General features: G+C 37.9%; 1 protein-coding gene across 1 annotated transcript in view; it reads right to left on the reverse strand.

The window, feature by feature from the left end:
- Positions 1-20,863, reverse strand: part of CPEB4 (cytoplasmic polyadenylation element binding protein 4) — a 45,158-nt gene that overhangs the window by 10,264 nt on the left and 14,031 nt on the right. Inside the window, exon 3 of the mRNA XM_009318473.1 lies at positions 2,290-2,463. Within this exon, the coding sequence (XP_009316748.1) occupies positions 2,290-2,463 (174 nt within the window). The remainder of the gene's footprint in view (positions 1-2,289; positions 2,464-20,863) is intronic.

Below are 20,863 nucleotides of genomic sequence, written 5' to 3' on the forward strand. Positions count from 1 at the left end.
AGCTTACTAGCTGATGGGGAATCTTTGTGGCAAGTCAGAACACACATTAGAAAACAAGCCAGGTCAAAGATCAAGCTTTTCTTTCTACTGATGATTATAAATAAAAGCTCGTAACCTGCTAATTCGCAGAAACGGAGTCACTGCATCTATACAGCTATAATAACCCAGCTTCAACTACTCTCCCACAAGGAGTTTAGAGACAATTTGCTGACTTGCTAGTAAGCAATCAGCTCTGCCAATATGCCTTATAATTGCAGAAAGACTGGAAAAAAATGAAGGCACTATCATAAGACCCAGCCATGCCTGTTCATATCACATGCCAGTGCCACACGTGCAAACACTATCTGAGCTTGACCTCAAACTAACAGAGTAAACTTGCAGGACATAGTTCTGTAATTTTATAGGAGAGATGGCAAGAACATATCACTGTATCAAGAAGCAATTCTTGCATCCATTTCAATTCTGCCTTTGACCTCAAATTTCTGGTATAAATTTGCATATGCTAGTCCCATAGAAGTCTTCTAGTTGCAATTCTGTTCTTCTTGAAATTGAGTGATTGTTTTCCTTCTCCACAAACACACTTGAACCATCGCTAAAGTTCTCTGGACAAGAATTTTTCATTAAAAAATTGAAACAAAAAGAACAAACTTCACATTGCTGGAGCATCATCTAAATTGGCACACTGCTCAGCTGTATTCTGTTTATGGTATTACAGGGCTTTCTATACTAGCACACTGTTGGGGGTTCCTAATACACAATTTAGAGGATTTTCCCCATCCTCAAATTCAGTTAGAAATCTGAAAAGGTGTTATTAATTATGTCTTTTTCAGTTTGTTTACACTCTTTGATGACATTACTAATGAAATAGCAACTGACAATCCACTGTACTGACAGCTTCTCTGTGCGCTACAGATCATTAGGAACGTACACAGCAATGGTAGTGTGTCAAGGTTACATGCTGATGGAAGATATAAACCAAGGAGAACAATACTTCCTACATAGCTATTCTTAAAATAATTTCCATTCAGAACAGCACTTAACACAAATTTAATGTTAAAGCACATACATAAAATGCTTTCCAGAAACAGGATCAGAAAAACCTCAAAAATTCAGCTGTGATGTACATTTTAAATCGTATACTCTTTATTCTAATTCACACTTGTGCATTTAACAGGAAGAGTGCTGACAGAAGCAACTCTGAACAATTCAAGCTACCCTCCTAGCACTGGTTTAGGAAAGGTCCCATTCTTCAATAACTAGGGTCCACAGAGACCAAACTATTCCTGTGCTCATCTACTTTTAAAACAACAAAGGTGACAAAGTTAAAAAACAAAACCCCAACAACAGAGACAGACTGTAAGATAATTCTTCCTCTTGTAAACACCATGTTATATTTGACCTTTTAATAATAAAGTAGCTCTCATGTTTGACATGAAAGTCAGGTTGTCACGTCAGAGTAGTACACACTGCAGTACATTACAATCACTCTCCCTGACACAAAAAGTGGGTATTAAAACAATTCTGTGATGAAGAAAAAGCAACTTTTCAGATTTACAGTTGCTGTCATTCTTTTAACCACTGTACCAGCACGCTCATACATACAGAATACAGAACTCTGGTGAAATGAAGCTTCACAACACATGTGCGTGATGTATTTTTTATCTTTTTTTAAATAACAACTGCAGTATTCTGTCACCTTGGTCTGTATGATGGACCTACCACAAATTCCTGGTTCCTCACTCTATGCAACTGCCTCTGTACAGATTCATTCCTGTCTGAGTGCTCACCATGCACACGTTAGAAGCTACCACAGGACATAATCATTGCTGAAAACAACCTCCGAGAACTACACATAAGCATCCAAATAAAGACCTATGACTTACTATGCTATACAAACTTTACAAAACTACTAGCAATACTTTTCCTACTACTGGCTTCTGGTGCCTATAAAACGACTGCAATGTATTTATGAGTTTCAACAGGTGATATTTACTCGTTTATTTTTGCACCGCTATTCCTTTTTTATAATTTTTATACTGTAAAAGTCAGTTAAATGTGTGGTAACATATGAGTTTGTTCTTCAAGGGCAGAACAATGCTATAGCCTGAACTAATTTGAATTATCTCACGTTTGCCATGGACTGAAAGTGCAAAAATACATTTACAAATCAAAGCTTTTCCGTAGAGTTCGGAAAAAAATTATTCATTAGCTAAGAGACAAAAGCTTTCACACCACAGTTTTGTCATTAAGCCAGAAGCAGCTTCTCTGGATAAGGTTTTCCAGGCGTACCTTCATCGATATCTGGTGGCAGTCCGCCGACAAAGACTTTACGGGAATACCGTTCCACTCTTTCTCCATTCTGATGGGAGAAGCAGTGAGGTGATCCTAAACCACTATGAAGAGTCTGATCCCCACGCCCATCATCCAAGAACCCGTCTTCCATTGGAAACAGTGAAGACTGACCTGAAGAGGGGGTTAAAAAAAAAAAAAGGAAAAAAAACATACTAACAGAACAAAGCACACACTGTTTAAGTAATTTTTTAAAAATGCACTAGTTGCTGCATTAGCAGTAGAACTGTTTGCAATCTTCCCTTTTAATGAGCAGTTATGTTCTCAATTTCATATGACCCTTAGTTTTCAGTATCATTCAATAACTCAAATGCATTATTTCAGAGAAAAGGTTGCTTCCTTCTTCATAACTGCACTACAACTAATGAAAATTTGAAACAAAACATATTTCTAATGTATGTTCAAGTTGACCATTTTCCATAATATTTTGTGTTTCCAATTAGATTTCTTTATTAAAAAGGTGTAAAAGCAGAAGAGAATATAAGCCAAATTTTTTTCTGGGACTTTCCCAATAGCAGACATCACTAAAACCTAAGCCGTATGTATCATTTTCCAGTGGACAGCTTTTTACAATGAGTAGACACAATTTCACAGTGCAGATGGGAAAACAAGAATTCTACCAGCTAAATATATTTTACACATTTAAATTACCTGATATCAAAACATATCATAAACCACCCACTTGTAAGTAACAAAAATATCCTGATAAAAACAGGAAGACCCACTAATTTACTGCAAATGAAGACTGAAAACTAGGCAACACTGTGTCATTCCTTGAAGCAAGTTTACTTAGATGTTACAACAGAGTTTCGTTAATGGACTCACTCTAAGAGAAAATGTTGTAAGCATGCTTCCCCTCACAGCCCAATATTCTTCTGTGATAATCCTTTATCATAGATTTCCTTAATATTTATTACTTTTAAATAAGATTCTTTGATTTATAAATGCAACTGTATAATACCATAAATAGAGCACACAAGCTGATCTCTTCCATGAATTCACCCTTTAGTTACAGTTTTCAATATCTAGACAACAAACTGAATAGACTTCTACTCATTTAAGGAGCATTTTAGGAATAAATAAATATATATAGGGAAAGTAAGCACATAAATGAGGTGTGCTACAAGTTTTAGGATACATTTCCTTTTGCCTATGATGCGATATACTCTGTCTGCTTTTTCAGAATTCATTACAATCTACCACAGTAATGTATAGGTAAGGTTAATTTATCCTGCTCTTGCTTTCCCCCTTTGAAATAAATTTATTAAAAAAAAAATCTTGAAAACAGAAAATTTCACCACTTCCAACATCCAGACATTTTCCATGCAAAAATCAAACAGCTAACAAGTTCAAAGAAAAAAATACAATAAAATCCACAGTTCATAGAATTTACACAAATAAAAAATGGAAGGCTCGGTCAGCGTGCTTTATTTGAAATTTCAAGAATCTTTGTACACCTTTAATTAAAAGAAAAATCAACTATAATCAGGCCTATTTCTGTAGCTAGGCAAACCTGGTTCCTCCTATGATAAAAATATTGTAATATAGACTTAAACATTATTTTGTTTTCCCCTAATGAACTGATGCACATGTCTTCTGTTTCACCTCTTAAGACCCCAATCCTGCAGGTATTGTTGGAAGGGAGCAATTCTCCATACCTAAACAACCTTTTCAGGTTCACCAGCATTACCACCGCTGTTAGATAATTCAACATGCATGCTTGCAGGATCTGGTTCTTTAACGTAGCAGGCCAGGACGTATATTCACTATGCTGCGTCAAGAAAACCATCAGCACCCAAAAGAACCAAAATAAACTTCTCCAGCATTGGCATTCATAACATACACACAAACACAACAACATAGCCCTCCAGTGTAACAAATCATACAGATGATGTCCACTGTAAGGACTGTGATCATTTCAGCCTCAGTAGTACTACTGTGGAGTACTAACTAATTCAGTTAAAATGTTTATTTATGGCATGCAGACTATGTAAACTTATGTGAAACTGATGCTTTATAATCTTAAATTTTGGAGTTTGCCCTCTAGTAACAACTTAATGTTATTTCTCCCATGAGACATTGTCAACATTAGAAAATTAAATAGGAATATTGTTACCTCGCCTTCTCCCATATGTCCTTGCTGCATGTTAAATGAGAAAGAAAACAGCCTTTCAAACATTGTTATAAGGACCAAAAGACCTTGTTTTATCGCCTTTATACTAACTCAGTGATTCTCAAGCCTTTTCATACTCCAGGTCATTTAAAATGGTGTTCACAAGCTGACCTCCCCCACCACCCACAATACCGTGCCTTCCTTGCACCATCTCTGTTATTTATTGATAAAACATGTTGATACAAGGCTGACAAAGTATATATGTATACTCAGAGACCTTTTGAAAACAATTTTAGTTCTTAATTTGCACACTTATTTTCAAATCTATTCCTTAATCCTCTGCTGGGTGTATGCCTATAAGTAAACGGATCTTCTCTCATGCACCAGCTCTCCTGACACATTCTGCAACGCACCATGCTCTCTACCTTGCCAAGTTCAAGCGTACTCTAACACTGATCTTCATCTGAACTGTAGGAAAAGCTCTAACACAAGGGAAGTGGAGGACCATTGTGTTCATTTCTGTTTTCAAATTAGGTTGCTATAAAAGCTTTTGCACAACCCACAAAATCCTTGGTTAAATTATTACTGGCAAATAACCAGCTGAAAAAAGTCAAGAAGAAAACGTCTGGTCCACTAGAACTGCTTTTCAGACCTCCTGCAGTCTGTGTACAACAGTATAGATTCTCTCATACTAACTTAGTACACTTTGCTGTAATTATTCGACAGCTACCCACTGCTTCCTACTTTTCATTTTCCAAAACAAATCAATTCTACCACTAAAAAATACAACATTTTTCTGTCCTGGCTTCCAGGACCCATTGTCAGAATATGGCCAAACTTTCTAATCAAACTTGCACATTCTTTCTCTTTTAATCCCATTAAAATCTGGGTCTGAAAGCAGGCCAACTGTTTTCAAAACTTGGTTTCTCCTGGCAAGTACTATGAGAAACTCTGAGCACATCATGCATTTCATTTTGCTTCCTCATTCAAAATTGAGGCTGACAATTAGTTTAAGCATTTAAATATTTGTAAACCACAACAGAGCAGGAGTCGTTTCCTCTTTCAAAATAAAAATCATATCAATCCAATTTACTTCATAATTATTTAACATCTGTAAGATCATTTTAATTCTTTGATCTTCTGCTGATAGAGATACTCACAATGAACACCAAGAATGCAAAAATAACAAAGCCCTAGTCTTCAGACTGGAGCACACTCTCGAGCATTCACACAAGTACTGGCTTTACGGGAGAATCTTAAAGGCTGAGGGCCTTTACAAGTATAATTTGTCCATGGTAATTTTGAATTTAGAAATCCAAGATGCTCATATAGTCCTCAAAGTAGAATGTTTTAAGGAACTTGCCTTTCATGGAAAGCAATCAGCAATCTTACTGCATTTCTGACAAAGCTCAGAAGCCTTTGCACGTTTTAGAAAACATCAAGCACTTTCAAAAACAGCTCTGCCTATAAAGCCATAAAAATCTTGCTTGTGGTTTCTAAATTACTAACAAAACCACACAAACTCCTTCACTTGGTACACCCATTCTTGGCAACAAAGCAGGCAGCAGAGATATGATTCCCACTGCAGATCTGTAACCACAATTTAGGTCAGCAGACTCCTCACTGCTTTGCCACCTGTGTCACTCAAGGCAATAGGATTTTTCTCCTTTACCAGTACGGAAAACAAAAAAAAAAAACAAGCTCAGCCACCAGCTAGGAAGCATTTCCAGTGCCAAATACTACTAAGGAGGTTTTGAGAACCAGATACTAAGAATTTTTTTTTCTTCTTTATTTTCTAAATTTGCTTCATCTAACCCACAAAATACCAACATTTGATATTTCAAAACATTTCTCAGAAGCCACAGTTTATAAACTACCCCCATGCAGCACAGATTCAAACTTTCTCTGCTCGCTGAATTCAGAGCTCATCACATGCCATTAATTTCACACAGTATAATACACAACACTGAAACTAAAGAATGCTCTTTTGGCAGGCCCGGAAGACAGCTAACTGTGATGTACCAATTCTGTCTCTGGCTTTCATAATTTCATATTAAGAGAAATCTTTGCTATGGGAGTACCCTAGCTAAGCTGCAACATAAATGAAGCGTTAAGGTAACTGTTACCGACCAGAGAAAAAGATTTAATTCTGAAAATCAGTATGCTTGCCTATCCCCTGCTGAGAAATAAAACAACTACAATGTTGGTTTGGATTCCTCAGATCTATTTTTCCTTTCCCCATTTCTTCAACATTTCAGACAATTGCATAAAGGGTCTAGGACAGATTTACTAATCTCACAAGATATTTGAGCAAGAATTATGTTACAAAACCTAAAAAATACAAAGTGTTTATGCAACCGGTTCAACTGCTTATTAATAACCTATGCAAAATATTTTCCCAGTAAAATCGGCCTGAAATGTAAAACGCTATTAGCAGCTGCTTCAATTATTTTGTCACCTCAGGCCTCCCTGCAACACTCCTTTCTATGTAAGAAATAAAGCCATACAGAAAGCCAATGATCTTTTGCAAAAATCTGCTGCTTTTACTGTCTTTCATTTTAAGGAACTTAATGAATAAGCAACCCACTCAAATTTTTGTGCCTTTTCTTCATTTGAGACACTTAATGTCTCAAATGAGGGCCATTTCCCCCCCTCTTTTTTTTAAATCACATCTTTCATGTCTAATGTACCTCCAATTAAATGTGTTGAGCCTTCTTCTCTCTACAGGAAGCACCAAAAAGACTGTCAGCATGTTGTGTATAATTACAAATGCAATTCTGTATAAAGTACACAGTTCCCAATGACAAAGATATTCTGCTGAGGAAGCACAAAAAAGGCATGCAGCAGTCCTAGATCACTTAAATCCCAAACTTACTACAAGGTTGTCCTGCAAAAAGTGCGCCCAGGCTGAGCACCTGGCGGCTCTTTAATGGTTCTTGCTGCCTTCCAATCTGCAGGATGGTAGCAATTTCAGGTGTACTTTGTGCCATTAACTGCGGAAGATTTACATAAAAAGGTCAGCTCAAGAGCAGACTGTTCAAAGCAAAGGGACCAGCAAGCAAGAGGATCTGTATTTCCTGTGAACATCATCCCAACTTTCTAAGGCCACGTTACAACTAGAAGAATTACACAAGCATCCATAGTTAATATTAATATAAACATCATAAAACTCTGGAATGGACAGAGTAATTGAATGCTCCAAGTTCAATTACAGTTGTACCTTCATTCTCACTACCTTGCTACAGTTGTTTTAAGGCATGTAAAGTCTAGGTTGGTGTAATACCTGTCCATTTCTGTACCTAACTTGTATCTTTAGTCCAAGAGCTCCTCAAGGCAGGGATTCTGTTCTTCACCTTGGCACAGAGGCCAATATAGTAACACACTGCAATCTTTTACATTAGTCATTGATACGCTCTCATTTCCCTCCTCTCAAAGATCAAACCAGACTTGTTTCATTAGTGAGTTCCAAGCAATTTCAGGTTTCTACGCACATTAATCACTGAAGTTACCAGAGAAATATTTTTGAAATTTAAAAGGGACAACTATTCATGTTGACTTTTCACATAACCTGACTGTGAAAACAAGTAAGATCCAATCACACCCTTCCACGAGGCATTAGCTCTACCACTGAGACAGCTTCCCACCATGCAGCTCCAGGACAGCTAGGAAACTTATGTCAATTTGCATATACTCTTTCATATTCTACACCTACCACACAGGCTCTAGGAAAAATATTCAAGCTGAGCAAAATTTTGCTGAAGTGATCCAAATTCCACAAGCTTTCATGAATGAAGTAATGATTTTAATTTCTGATTTTTAGGGAGAAAAAGTGACAAACAAGATCCTGCGGTACAAACGAGGGAACCACTACAGGGGAAATGGGCTACAACTCTTGCAGATGAAAGCAGTAAAGAGTAGAAGGGAAAACAAAGCCTTTAAACCATCATCAGCTATTTGTTAAGTATTATATAAATGAGGAAAAGTGTAAGAGTCCAGATTTTTTAAAAAAGGCGGAAAATAAGGTTTTCTCTAAGACTATCTTGAAACCTCTCCATATTATTTAAAAAACTTTTAACTGTAGATGGTCATAGGTGGCCAGTTTCTTATGTTGGAAGGCAAATATGACCAATACACAAACACACAGTTTCAAAGTTTCACTGAAACTGTTTACTCTGCTAGTCATTTTCTTCCCCTAAACAGAAGATAGGGAAATAATTTGGTGCCCATCTGTCTTGTTTCACTTAGGACTTAACTTTCAGAGAAACAGAAGTAACAAAGTTTCACAGGATTATTTCTAAATGTGAGCTAGATATCCTTGACTATTATCGAAAATATTTATGCTTTCTTGAGTTTTAAATTATAGAAAAATAATTGAAGTACAGTCTGGTTTGGCCATTCCAATAGCAAAGCCTTATTTCGGAATTATGCTACATTGAACTATATTTCGTAACTGTAGCAAGATTGACAATGCTGTGCACAAGGCCATTAAAATACCAACTACAGTATTTTATTACCTTTTTCCCCCTACTAATCCCTGAGGGCAGGTAGGGTTGATTGTAACTCAAGAGTTAGATTTTATCATCACTTCATGTTTCACAATGCATTTCATACGTAATGCATGGACCACACGTTTCTACCACAGGTACATTTACAAGAAGTTCTGTAAGGTCATCTCAAGCCCAATTTCACTGGTGAAGAATCTAATTGTATCCTTAACCAAACCAAAAGCAGAAAAATGAAAATTATAAAGAACATCTATATTTAACGTACCTTTGGTTAAATGATCTCTGTATATGAAGGAGCAATTCAGAGACCAAGGCAGGTATTTTCAGAGAGGTATATACACTTTCTCAAATTAGAACATAAAAATCATATCTACCTATATGTATCTATACACAAAGGTATTTCTTCCTATTTAAAAGAGCCTTACAACTTAAGTCTTAGATTACATTTTCAATAGGAAAGCAGGCAGTACTTTTTTCTTGCCATGCAACACTTTATGACACTGCTTTTTATGCATTCCTTGGTTTTAGTTCTAAAATATTAAGGACAAAAGGATTAGGCCACAGTTCCATGACTGTTAACATAAGACACGCATGTGTGCAAAAATTTTGCCCAGTTCAAGCACATAATCTCATTTCTGTCAAATTATCCTGAGCACATGATATGTTGACTGTGGAATCAACAGCCGATGCCTGGTAAAGAGTGCCACAGTCACGTGATACCTAATCCAGGATAAATTCTGTCAATATAGAATAAATTGATCAAAATTTTAACAAATCTACACTGACAGTGAACTTATTACATGTCAGAACTTTGTATCTTATGGTCACAGCCATCTTTATGGTATTGTCAAATGAGATCCCTGTTTTAAAAACTCTTGTCAAAAGCAAGCTACTGAAAAGGGATATGAGAGATTCCCTGTTATGTGGATTTCAACACCACTGAACTTCAAAGAATGAAAAACATTCAAACAGTATTTTCTTAATCTAAGACAATCTTACAAAAATTAAACACCTCTATATATACATCTGGAGAATGCATATTTGTCACACTTTTAGCAATGTCAAAGTCAGCATGAAACCAGAGAAGTATACTACATTTGGCTGCACAGTAAAATCTAGGATTAACACCTTTGGAAGTACTGATTCTGCAAAATTAAGTGGCAGAGATGCCAAAAACTGCATTTTTTCCTCCTAATTTATTTTTAAAGAAACACAATGTAAAAAAAGGGCAGGTCACTGCCACAAAACACAACCAACACACAAAAAGCAAACCGTTTCTTTTCTTCTAAAACCCTGAAGAGAATGTACCTATAAAAGCCTTTTAGCGCTGGCTCTTCTAATGGTAACACTGGTTTACCTGTGATTATGTTTAATTAACTGGTTTCACATGATAAAAAGGTAGAATCTGAGTGTATGGCACAAAGCAGATTATCAGCATAATAACGTCTAATAGTTTGATTGTTGACAACTTTAGACATCAAATAACCAGTGGGGTGGAGGGGAAGAGAAGCTGAGAAACAGTGAAAGTGAAAGCTACTGTTTCCAAGGCTTGTGCAATGAGCTCCAAGTTTTTAGGGCTTTAATCTGCCTAAAGCAAAACTGCCTCACTGAAGAGATTGTGCAGTTATATTCAGAAAAGAATAATCTTTGGAGGAAAAAAACCCTAATGGCTCTCATTCCCATGCACTGCACAAACCCAGCTGTAGTGGTACCCAGAGGCACTGCCACTGCACGACCCAGGGCAGAAAGGCACACGTGCTTCCAACTCAGCCAGTCCAGCCCAGCATCGGTTCAAATCCACCTTTGTGAGAAGTTCAAGCTAACTCCCAGATTGGGCAACCGGGACAAAAAGTCCTAGACATGCTTCCAGCATAAGTCTGAAGGGGAAATGGAAACAAAAAAAAGGTTAACTATGAAAACACTGCAGTTAGGTTTGTGTGAGAGCTTTAAAAACCACCACCATTATTATTCCTTTGCTGCTGATGCTCTCAGGTAGTCTGCCAGACTAACACAGTGCCACACGGACCGAACCTCAAGAGATGATCGCTCATACATTTCAAGAGCCACTTAACTACTCATGAAAGGTGACAAACCAAATCCAGTCTCACTCCTCTCAAAAATACAGAAGCTTCAAAGCTAACTTTGAAGTTTTCTTCGCTATCAAACAGAAGAATACTGAGAAATCTTCTCCTAAGCAAACCTGCTTTAAATCCTAAACATAGCTACACAGCTTTGTCTACAAAGTATCAGTATTTTTTCCGTAATTCCAATTACGTTACACTGAGTTACTGAAAATCAATTTAACTGGAACCTTTAAATATCATACGTATTTGAATATAACTCTTCCCTCTCCTCCAGGAATCCCCACAGGGTGAGAGATAAGAAATCAAAAGCAGAAAAGCAAATCCTGGAGCACAACCCTCTACTGGAGACTGGATGTTAGTCAGAATTACACGTGTATTTCAGAAAAGCAGCCACCCTACTGTTGGTGGCACTAAGCTTTATTTTATATTAATGTATGACTTCTGGAGAATAGACAAGAAGTTATAAAAACATCCAATCTTTCCCCTCAATACATCTTCCAGTTTATGATATGGAATAATTGGCAGCATTTATCTTTTGAACACTTAAACTATTACTATATTCACTTCAAAAATACAGAATGAAAGGCAGAGTTTGCAACTGGGAGAAGGAAAAGCATTACACAGCTTTGCCACCAAAGGGCAAACCAGGTTCTCAGCCACATAACTACTTCAAATGTGTTAACTTCAGTAAATTCCAAAATACACACTAATGATGGACTTTCTGACAGGAGGAAAGGAAAGAATGGGATGTCACGTGCTAAAAATCACCAGACAGAATTTATTTTGTAAGTGACAAGAACAATTTATTGAACCTATTATAGAATTTATTGAACAACCTATAAAAACATATGGAAAAGGTACAAAAACTTCACAAACCTCCCATTTGCAGTCATGGTTCACATGCACCGTGTTCCTGGATTCTTTATATGTAGCATTTTGCCTCGAGATGCTGATATCTGCCTATACCATCATACCTATACCAGGACTTCTGCCCATGCTTTAATGAATAACCTGAAATGCAATTCCTGCATGTGACTTGCAAGGGCTGGATTTACACTGGCATATACTTACATGCTTCAAGGTTTAAAACCAGAGTTCCTTACATACAATAATAGGTTCAAAGCAACTTATTTTTGTCTGTGGAAGGAATGGTCACAAGACAGACTGAAATGCAACATGAGGGCTTCGTTCCTTTTTTAAGCATCCTCTTACTTCACTCCCAAAGAATAAGGAAATAGTAACACAAGCAAGTCAACATCAAGCACACTCAAGTCTCTGCAGCATAACATTTCCCCATTTTTCATTTTTACAGTAACCAGCATAGATAAGGCACTAATTTTTCCAATATATGTGAAAAAACTGTACTATACACTTCCCCACACCCAATCCAAATGGGAAGAGAAACAGAAAACTGTATTTTAAAAGAATCAGCACTTCATTTCCTCCGCCTAGATTCAAAATGCAGGACCAGACACCAACACTATTTATTGTAACAATTTAAAAGGACACATGAACAACTAAGACATTCTTTAGAATGCCTTCAGAAAGCCATCCCCATCTCCCTCATCATTTGTGCACTAATGACAATATGAAGATTTGTATGTAACATTACTATAAATTACTGGGAATTTATTAATGTATTATAAATTGTTTTATATATTTGATTTTACCTATCACAAGTATCCCCACATTCCACACACAAAATTTATCCTTTTCTCATACCTATCTAATCTGACTCCTGAGCTGGGATTCTTGTTAACAGGTTTTCTAAGTAACATTGAAAGAATACCACTCCCTGTAACTCTAAAGACACTTGATATTTGCGTATCTAGAGACAGCAGGTGACTGCTCCACTCATCTGAAAGTCCAACTATCACCATTATAGTGAAAAAAACCCCAACCAAACAAACCCAACCCAACCAAACAAAACAAAAACCAGAAAACTAGCATCACAGCTAACCAATCTGCATTCCAACAAACAATACATTAAGTCAAGTATGGATAAATCTACTGTAAGATGTATTTTCAGATTCGCCTCATCAATAGTTCCCATCATTCCACCTAATGCCCAACTAAAATAAGTAGATATTGAATACACAAATTGTATATGCATCACAATTCTTTCTCCAACTATCTTAAGTAATTGATGGAAAAATCAGATTTCAGGCTGCTGCATAGTCACTCATGAGTATATGCACAGACTGCCCACTACTAAAAAGTGTTTCTGTATGAGTTTCCTAGGAGCTTGTTCCCGTTTACACTTACACCTCACCTGTCACCTCCTTATCTTTTTTCAAAACTCATCCCCATTCTCATTATACCTCCCATTTCTTCATCTCCAGGTTTAAGAAAAGCACTTCAGGCTTTTCTTTCTGCTCCTTTCATGCCATTTCTAGCCTGATAAACATGATGGTAGAGAGTATGTAAAACGTGGCTAACAAAAGACTCAAAGAGCTAACAATTCAACATGAAGGAAAAAAGCAAACAAAGTGAGCAAGACAAAAGACAGGTAGTTTCAGCAGTTTGGGAGGGGAGGTGGGCGAGCTCTCTGTCTTCTAAAACAAGGAACAGACACTACTCATGGAGTACAGCTCCAAATTAAAGGCTGCTTTGAAGATGATCCAGAATGGTCAGAGATTATCAAAGCAAGAATTCAGAAAAAAAAAGAAAAAAAAAAAAAAACACTTGGTGGACAGTGATATTGAACAAGGCAGAAAATTAAACATCCTTCTAAAAAAAGGGATGGAATTAATTTAACGAAGACAATAATATAAAAAAGAAAGCAAGAAAACTTTAGAAAGGTTTTAATCAGATTAGCAAGGCTGCTGTCATGGAATTCAGCACAATTTTGTTGGCTGTAACGCTTTTCAAGATCAAATCACTGATTTAGACATGAAAATTTTTAGCAGTATTTCAATGTTTTGTTGTGTTTTAAAAATCTCTGACTGCCACATCATTTGCAGAACATAAATTCCTAGGAAGTATCTTGTCTAAGGAGCATGAAAGGCATTTAATTTTCCATGCAGGCTCTGAAGATGGGACGGCATGGCAAGGGGCCTATGAGAAATGTTTCAAGATTGGACAAAAAAAACGTAGGTCTCATACTCCCATGAAGTTAACAGGAATCCTAACACTGATTTCAAAGCTGGACCAGGATCAGAAAACCCTGGGATATTTGTACTGCTCTGTGGTGGCAGGGGAAGGAATTTCCTGGCCTCAAAGGGTGGTTACATTAATACCCTCTAGCTTATTGCTCAATGGCTCCATTTTAGACAGATAGCATAAATCAAGGTGTTGCTCTTCCTCAGCTGAATTAATACCCTACCTCAAAACCCTGCAGTAGTGAAGTATAAACATGTAGTTGTTTGACATCTGCATTATCAAGACCCGTATTTCTATAAAAATGCAGGTATTATCACAAAGTTTAAACTAATCAGTAATTCTTGTGTAAAAGTAGTACCAGGATAGGTAACCAACAGTATCTGTTTCCTTACCTTATTTTCTTCCAGTACTATATTTAACTATATATATTTAACATAAGTCAAACTCAAGTTCTGAATGCAGTTCCAAAGACAAATAAATGCCAACGTTCTGAAAAATTCCCCAAACTCTGAGAAGCACCATAGCCTACAAACTGCTTCCCACACACTTAAAATTAAGAATATCAATAAATGCAAGGGAATTAACAGTAATTCACCTCTTCCAACTGATGTTTTCCATCACTGAAAACAAATACTAAACTGCTACATTTCACTACATAATTCAGATTGTGCTGTAATTTCCAAAATTATTCCAGATGATTGCAAAAATGTTTATGATACAGTCTTAAACGCTGCACCTCTGTCCTGGGATTTTTGCAGCTTTCATCGTAATAAGAGAATTTGCAGCAAACACTAAACTGAACAGCAGTAACTTAACTACTGCTTTACTTTTTAAATCATGTGCATCAGTGTACACGGATACAAATGGTTTAAAATATTTACTAGGTAATGCACAATGTTTTCTGAGATAGTATAAATGGGTCTGGGCTTTTCGCAGTTGATAACAGAAAATTAAGGTGTCAAAGCCAAGGAATAATCAGGAAAAAAATAATCTCAAAAGTCTTAACCTAAATTACACTCTACCTTTGCCTCAGGGCAACCTGTGTTCCAGTCCACAGATGTCTTCCAAAGAACGGGCAAATTCTCGTTTCATTTACCTCCACCTAAATGCTGCCAATTCCAGACTGCTATAAATTAAAAAGCTTTTTTTAAATTGACCCCATTTTCTTATGGCATACGGTGCCACAAAACCAGGCAATCATTTGGTCGTTTCAAGGCTTTAGCTGTCCAAAGTATCCTGGATACACACCCATGTTGTTTCTCTTGCTACAGAAATCATTCACACCCAGTGCACTCCCGCTGCTGATGGGCCTGTGGGTTTTGTACGTGAGGAATCAGAAGCCTGAATTATGGGGGGGTGGGGTAGGAGAGAGAGCGGGCCGGCCTGTGACTAAGAATACAGCCATATTAAAAGTCTCCATTGTTGTTTAATACCGGTATTACACAAACTGAGCAGAGCACGCAGGCTTCAGCATGCCTTCAGGAAGCACAACACAAACGGTGACCTTTAAATCAGAGCTCAAAGAAGAGCACGCTCCAAACAAAGTTACTGGAACCCGCCAGTAAGGGTAAAACCCCGCAATATTTTCCTCTCTCCCCTCCTCACTACAACAGGAGTCTTGTCAACTTGCAGCAGCTTGAAAATACAGCAAAGGCAAAAGGTTCGGCTCCAATTACGAAGCAATGCATGCGGGCGCCTATCGCTGAGCACAGCCCTAACACGAGCAACCCCGCTAGGAGAGCAAAGATACCTTGCGGTGTGAAATCTTCATCAGCCAGCCCAGATTGCTCGGGGACGGGCGCCCGAGGCGGCGGCGGCGGTCCCGGCCCGACCGCAGCCAGAGGGACACCGACAGCATTCGGGATAGTCCACGCAGGCAACAACCGCAGGGGGGTTTCTACACCCCCTCCTTTCTGAGGGCCCCCTCCGAACCAGAGATCGGCCACGCAGAGGGAGCTTGCTTTTAAACTGGGGTGTTTTAATCCACGTTTCAGCGGGCTGCCGCTTTAAAAAAAGATTTCTCTTCACCACCCCTGTCCGGAACGAAAAGGCGCGCACCTCCACCTTGGGGTATTTGGTAGCGCCAGGTGAGACGGCTGACGGCGGCTCAGGCGCGCGGAAGGGACCGTGGGTAAAACGCGTCTCCTCACAGGAGAAGTTGGTGCGGTGGGTTTTTGTTTTAATTTCTCGCTGCACGTCATCTGTGTTCGAGTCCTCGTATTTTTGGCAAGTTTGAGGCATGATTTTCGCTTCCAAATCAAGTTTTGCCTTTCTAAGCCTATCAAATTAAGCATCTCTTACAAAGAAGCATTTAGTTCAAGCCACAAAACCAAATGTCAATTTAAATGAGAAAGCTGGAAGTTTATTAGGTAATAGCGAATGAATGTAAAATCATACATTATGTATGGTTGTGATTACTTCTATGTAAGGTTAGAATCCAATCTACGGTCTGATCTCAGTATTTAGTAATGCAAGATTTCTGTTCGTTCCTGTTGCCCAGGGGATTTCATTTTCTTACTAGACTGTTGGCTGTTTCTAAACAAAGGCTCTGGTAAACCCCAAATATTGGAAAGGTAGGATAAATCAACGAACTCTTCAATTGCCAAGAGAAGAACTGGCAAAAAAAGCATACCAAAAGACTAAAAAATTAAAACACTGAATGTTGCCCCAAAATTTTGAATATTAGCTGCATTTGGAAAGAAAGCATACCTGCCCTTGTTAATAGCAGTTATAACACTGCTACTCTAACCCAGTGGAAAATAGTGGATCCCAACAGGAATGGGAGCTGCTGATTTCAAATAAAATTCACACAGCGTTTTCTCCCGTCACAGCTCCATCAGCATGGGTTGTAGTTTATTGCTATTAGACCCAGTTCAGCAATATTTTGAGATGATAAAACAATCGGTTTTCCTCTTAATTAATATGCACTCAAGTCTGCAAATCCCATTAGCCTTTCCTGGTTACTGCATAGGAGGTAAAATTCAAGAAGATCCTGAGTAGGAAACATTCAACACAGTAATTCATCGACAGTTTCTAAAGACAATTACAGCGAACTGTAATTGTCTACAAAAAATTGTCTACAGCCTGGTGCAGCAGAAGCGAAAGTTTTTGTGCATTTTATCCTAAATGGGATACAATAAAAAATTGCAAATGAGTAATCCTTAGATAAGATTGTTCTGAGACAAATGAGATCAATCGCCGATGCTGCTCTCAGAAGTCTGAGGCACAACCGCCACAGTTCCCCTGAGAGCTCGCTCACGTACAAGAGGCAGCAGAGGCATGAAGACGACTGCAGCGTCAGTGCAGACGTACACATTGGCCAGAGGCCTCTGACTTTCAGAACTCAGTAACTAGATCATGTAACTCTTCACACAGAACAAGAGTGGGGAAGAAAGGTTGATCTTAGCCACCAACGTCAAGTATGCCTCACTGCTATGAAAACAAGGATGGTTTTAAAATTTAAGAAAAACCTCAAAATCTATTATTTTACATTTCGAAATAGCTCAGATTTTGTCCTGTGCAGATATAAAGGACCACTTCCCCAAAAAGAATTGTAGCCTTTGTTATTTAGCCCTTGGCAAAAATTGGGACTGATTCTCACCAGATTCTCATTAATTTTCTGGATCATATGGGAAACCAAATGGCCCATTCTACTCAATTAATATGAACATGTTGCATAGTCCATACAGCTAGAAAAAACTAGTTCAGTTTCTTATCCGATATTCAGAAAATGCTGTCAAAACTATTTTGATCCCTTTCATCAAAGAACGCTTTATAAGGTTTACCTACTTTCTTCACATCTGAAATAGTTTTTCATATCAATATCAAGGGGCTGATGATTGCTTTAAAAATAGTTAGGTGTATCCGCTTGCTCAGAGAAATCCTGAATGGTGCCAGTTCTCATCATTCTGGCTTTCCATCTCTAAAATTTAGAGCTGCTATTTGACTCTCTCCCAGTTCTGTATGTATACTCTGACCTTACGCTACTTTTAAAACCCTCCTTTTTGTGCCTAAGTATGTTTATTTCACACTCGCAGCATTCATGCAGATACTGAGCTATTCACACCCAAATTTTACAGGAGTGCTTCGCAGTGCTACAAGCAGATGTACTGGCCTGCTTCTTTAATCCATTTCACCTTGCGTAATTTCCAGGCAATAACCTTACATCCCAAACTGGACCATAGGATATTTCAGTAATAAAACAATCTGCAGTTATAAAGTGTTTAAAGACATTTCACTGTCACTTAACAAGGAAATATTTAGTCAATCTACCACTATTCCAGTAACACTCAAATTGCCATCTGGAAGACCCAGATTCAACAGTCTCTGGATCCCAGGCTCAGCTCACGAAGGCCGAATACATTGTAAAGAAGATGCAATTAGTCTCCAGGGAAAGGCTTCTGCAGGCTGTCATTGGCTATGCAGCATGCAGCACGCTCACTCGTGTGGATAAAAATAACATATTGAAATGGCAGCTGCTCAGCAAAGGAAGAGGATTTGAGCAGGGATAAAAATATACCTTAAAAAGAGGAAAAAAAAGCCTATCAAAAGCGTTAAAAGGTAATATTGAATGTACTGCATCGATACTTAAGATTCACCTTTGAACCTCAAGCAGGAAACACTATTTCGTATAGCAAGACAACCCAAGAACATAATTATTACTGTCCTAAACAAATCCAAGGCTAGCACAGCTAATCACGTCAGTCAAGAAGTACACACTGTGAATGGATTTTGTTAAATTTTGAAGAATTCTTACTTAGAATTTTATTACAGGATCAAAAACCTGCTGCTCTGAACGTACCGTTTAAACACAGAAATTATTTCCAAGAGATGGGGAGTTCCAAACTGTGTCCAAACTATTATCATGTCCATACTCTTTAAGTTGTTTTGAAGATATATTTTAACATGCTACCTCTTTCTCTTGAGGTTCATTACAATATGAAAGGGGGTGGTGTTGGTGTTGTATACTAAACTCATGCTGAGTAAAAATTAAAGCCTCTCAAAGACTCACAAGATAGCAGTGAGACCTATTAGATCATCTAAATTATTTCCATGCCATGCTGAGATTGCTCTCTACAGTATGTTTTATTAGTGTCTTGCCCAGGCTATTTTTAAAGTCTCAAACACAGAAGCTTTTCCTTTCTGAGAGTATCCAACTTTACTTTAAAAGCACTGTATGCACGGAATAATCCATTTAAAATGCAAACCAAAAAACTTCTTATGGATCTGCTTATTTAACTGCAGGTGTTTGAAATGGCAAGCAAGATTTGAACTGACAACCATAATTTGTCATATTTTAAGATTTCTAGATCCAAGGTTTTTAAAGATTCCTTTCAATCAGTTTAAATAAAGTCAAGGCAAGAAGAGAAAAGTGAAAACAGGAGAGAGACAGAATCTGTTAAGACATAGTCATACGCCAACTGATACAGATGGAAAAACAGCCACAAAAGGCTTGTGATCACGAGCCCTTCTTCAGACTTGACTTGAAGTATGTTTTGTACCAGCAAGTTACAATTTTTTTTCCAGCTGTATCAGTTGGTTTAACTAAATGTATTTCCTCTCCTTACAAATCCCACCCTACCTACAGATGATCACTGCAGCACTACCACCACACAGTAGATGCTAGTTTGAATAAAGATCCATTCCTAAGTATATTACAGCAAATAAGTTACTGTATTAAGTCTGCTATGCCAGATAAGCAGCAGCCAAATTCAGCATACTGCGTATTTCACTATAAGCAATGTTTTTGCTGAGGAAATCCTTGAAAAATGAGACTTCACAACAAAGTATTTCATGTAGGATCACTTAAATTTTTCATCTCAGTTTTGAGGCCTTTTCTTTGTAGTTCTATAACTATTAACCATGAAACAGAACAATTTATAAAGAACTTAAGAAATAATTCCCAGAACAATACCTGATCGATAATACTGTGTTCCGATCAGTATGATACAACACACATAAAACTTTAGACAAACCATAGATGACTCTGCAGAGGGGACTAACAATCAAGCTCAAGCAGGAATTAACATCTATCAGAACTGTACGTATTCTTTGCTGACACACTTATTCCATCATTCTTAAAACATGGTAAGCACTTAAAAAAAACATTTGAATTGCAAAGAATCTTTTCAAAGCATTTAAACTAAAAATCATACTACTGTACAGAACTACCCTTGTTTAGTTGTTGAATAAAAATACATATGAACCTGACTTTGTTAAATTCAAATTTAAAGGGAAATTTTATTTGTTCTACAGCCGTGTCACCTTGGGTTGTTATCTTGCCAGATTTCAGCAGCTAAAACCTGGGTTGGGCCTGCGTGACGGTTGAATACAAGGTCTCGGGGCAAATCCCAGGTGCTGCAGTCAAGGATGGGCACCTGATTCTTGGTTCAGTATACAATGTTGGGGTCACAGGATGTTGCCAGACAGCATATAAAACATATAAAACAAATGAAAGCTACTAAATGAAAGCCTGGACAGGCTGGATCGATGGGCCCAGGCCAACTGTATGAGATTCAACAAGGCCAAGTGCCGGGTCCAGCACTTTGGCCACAACAACCCCATGCAGCGCTACAGGCTTGGGGAAGAGTGGCTGGAAAGCTGCCCAGAGGAAAAGGACCTGGGGGTGCTGGTCGACAGCCGGCTGAACGTGAGCCGGCAGTGTGCCCAGGCGGCCAAGAAGGCCAACGGCATCCTGGCCTGTGTCAGAA

The sequence above is a fragment of the Pygoscelis adeliae genome, unplaced genomic scaffold (assembly GCF_000699105.1).
Source record: "Pygoscelis adeliae isolate BGI_AS28 unplaced genomic scaffold, ASM69910v1 Scaffold42, whole genome shotgun sequence".
NCBI classification, from domain to species: domain Eukaryota; kingdom Metazoa; phylum Chordata; class Aves; order Sphenisciformes; family Spheniscidae; genus Pygoscelis; species Pygoscelis adeliae.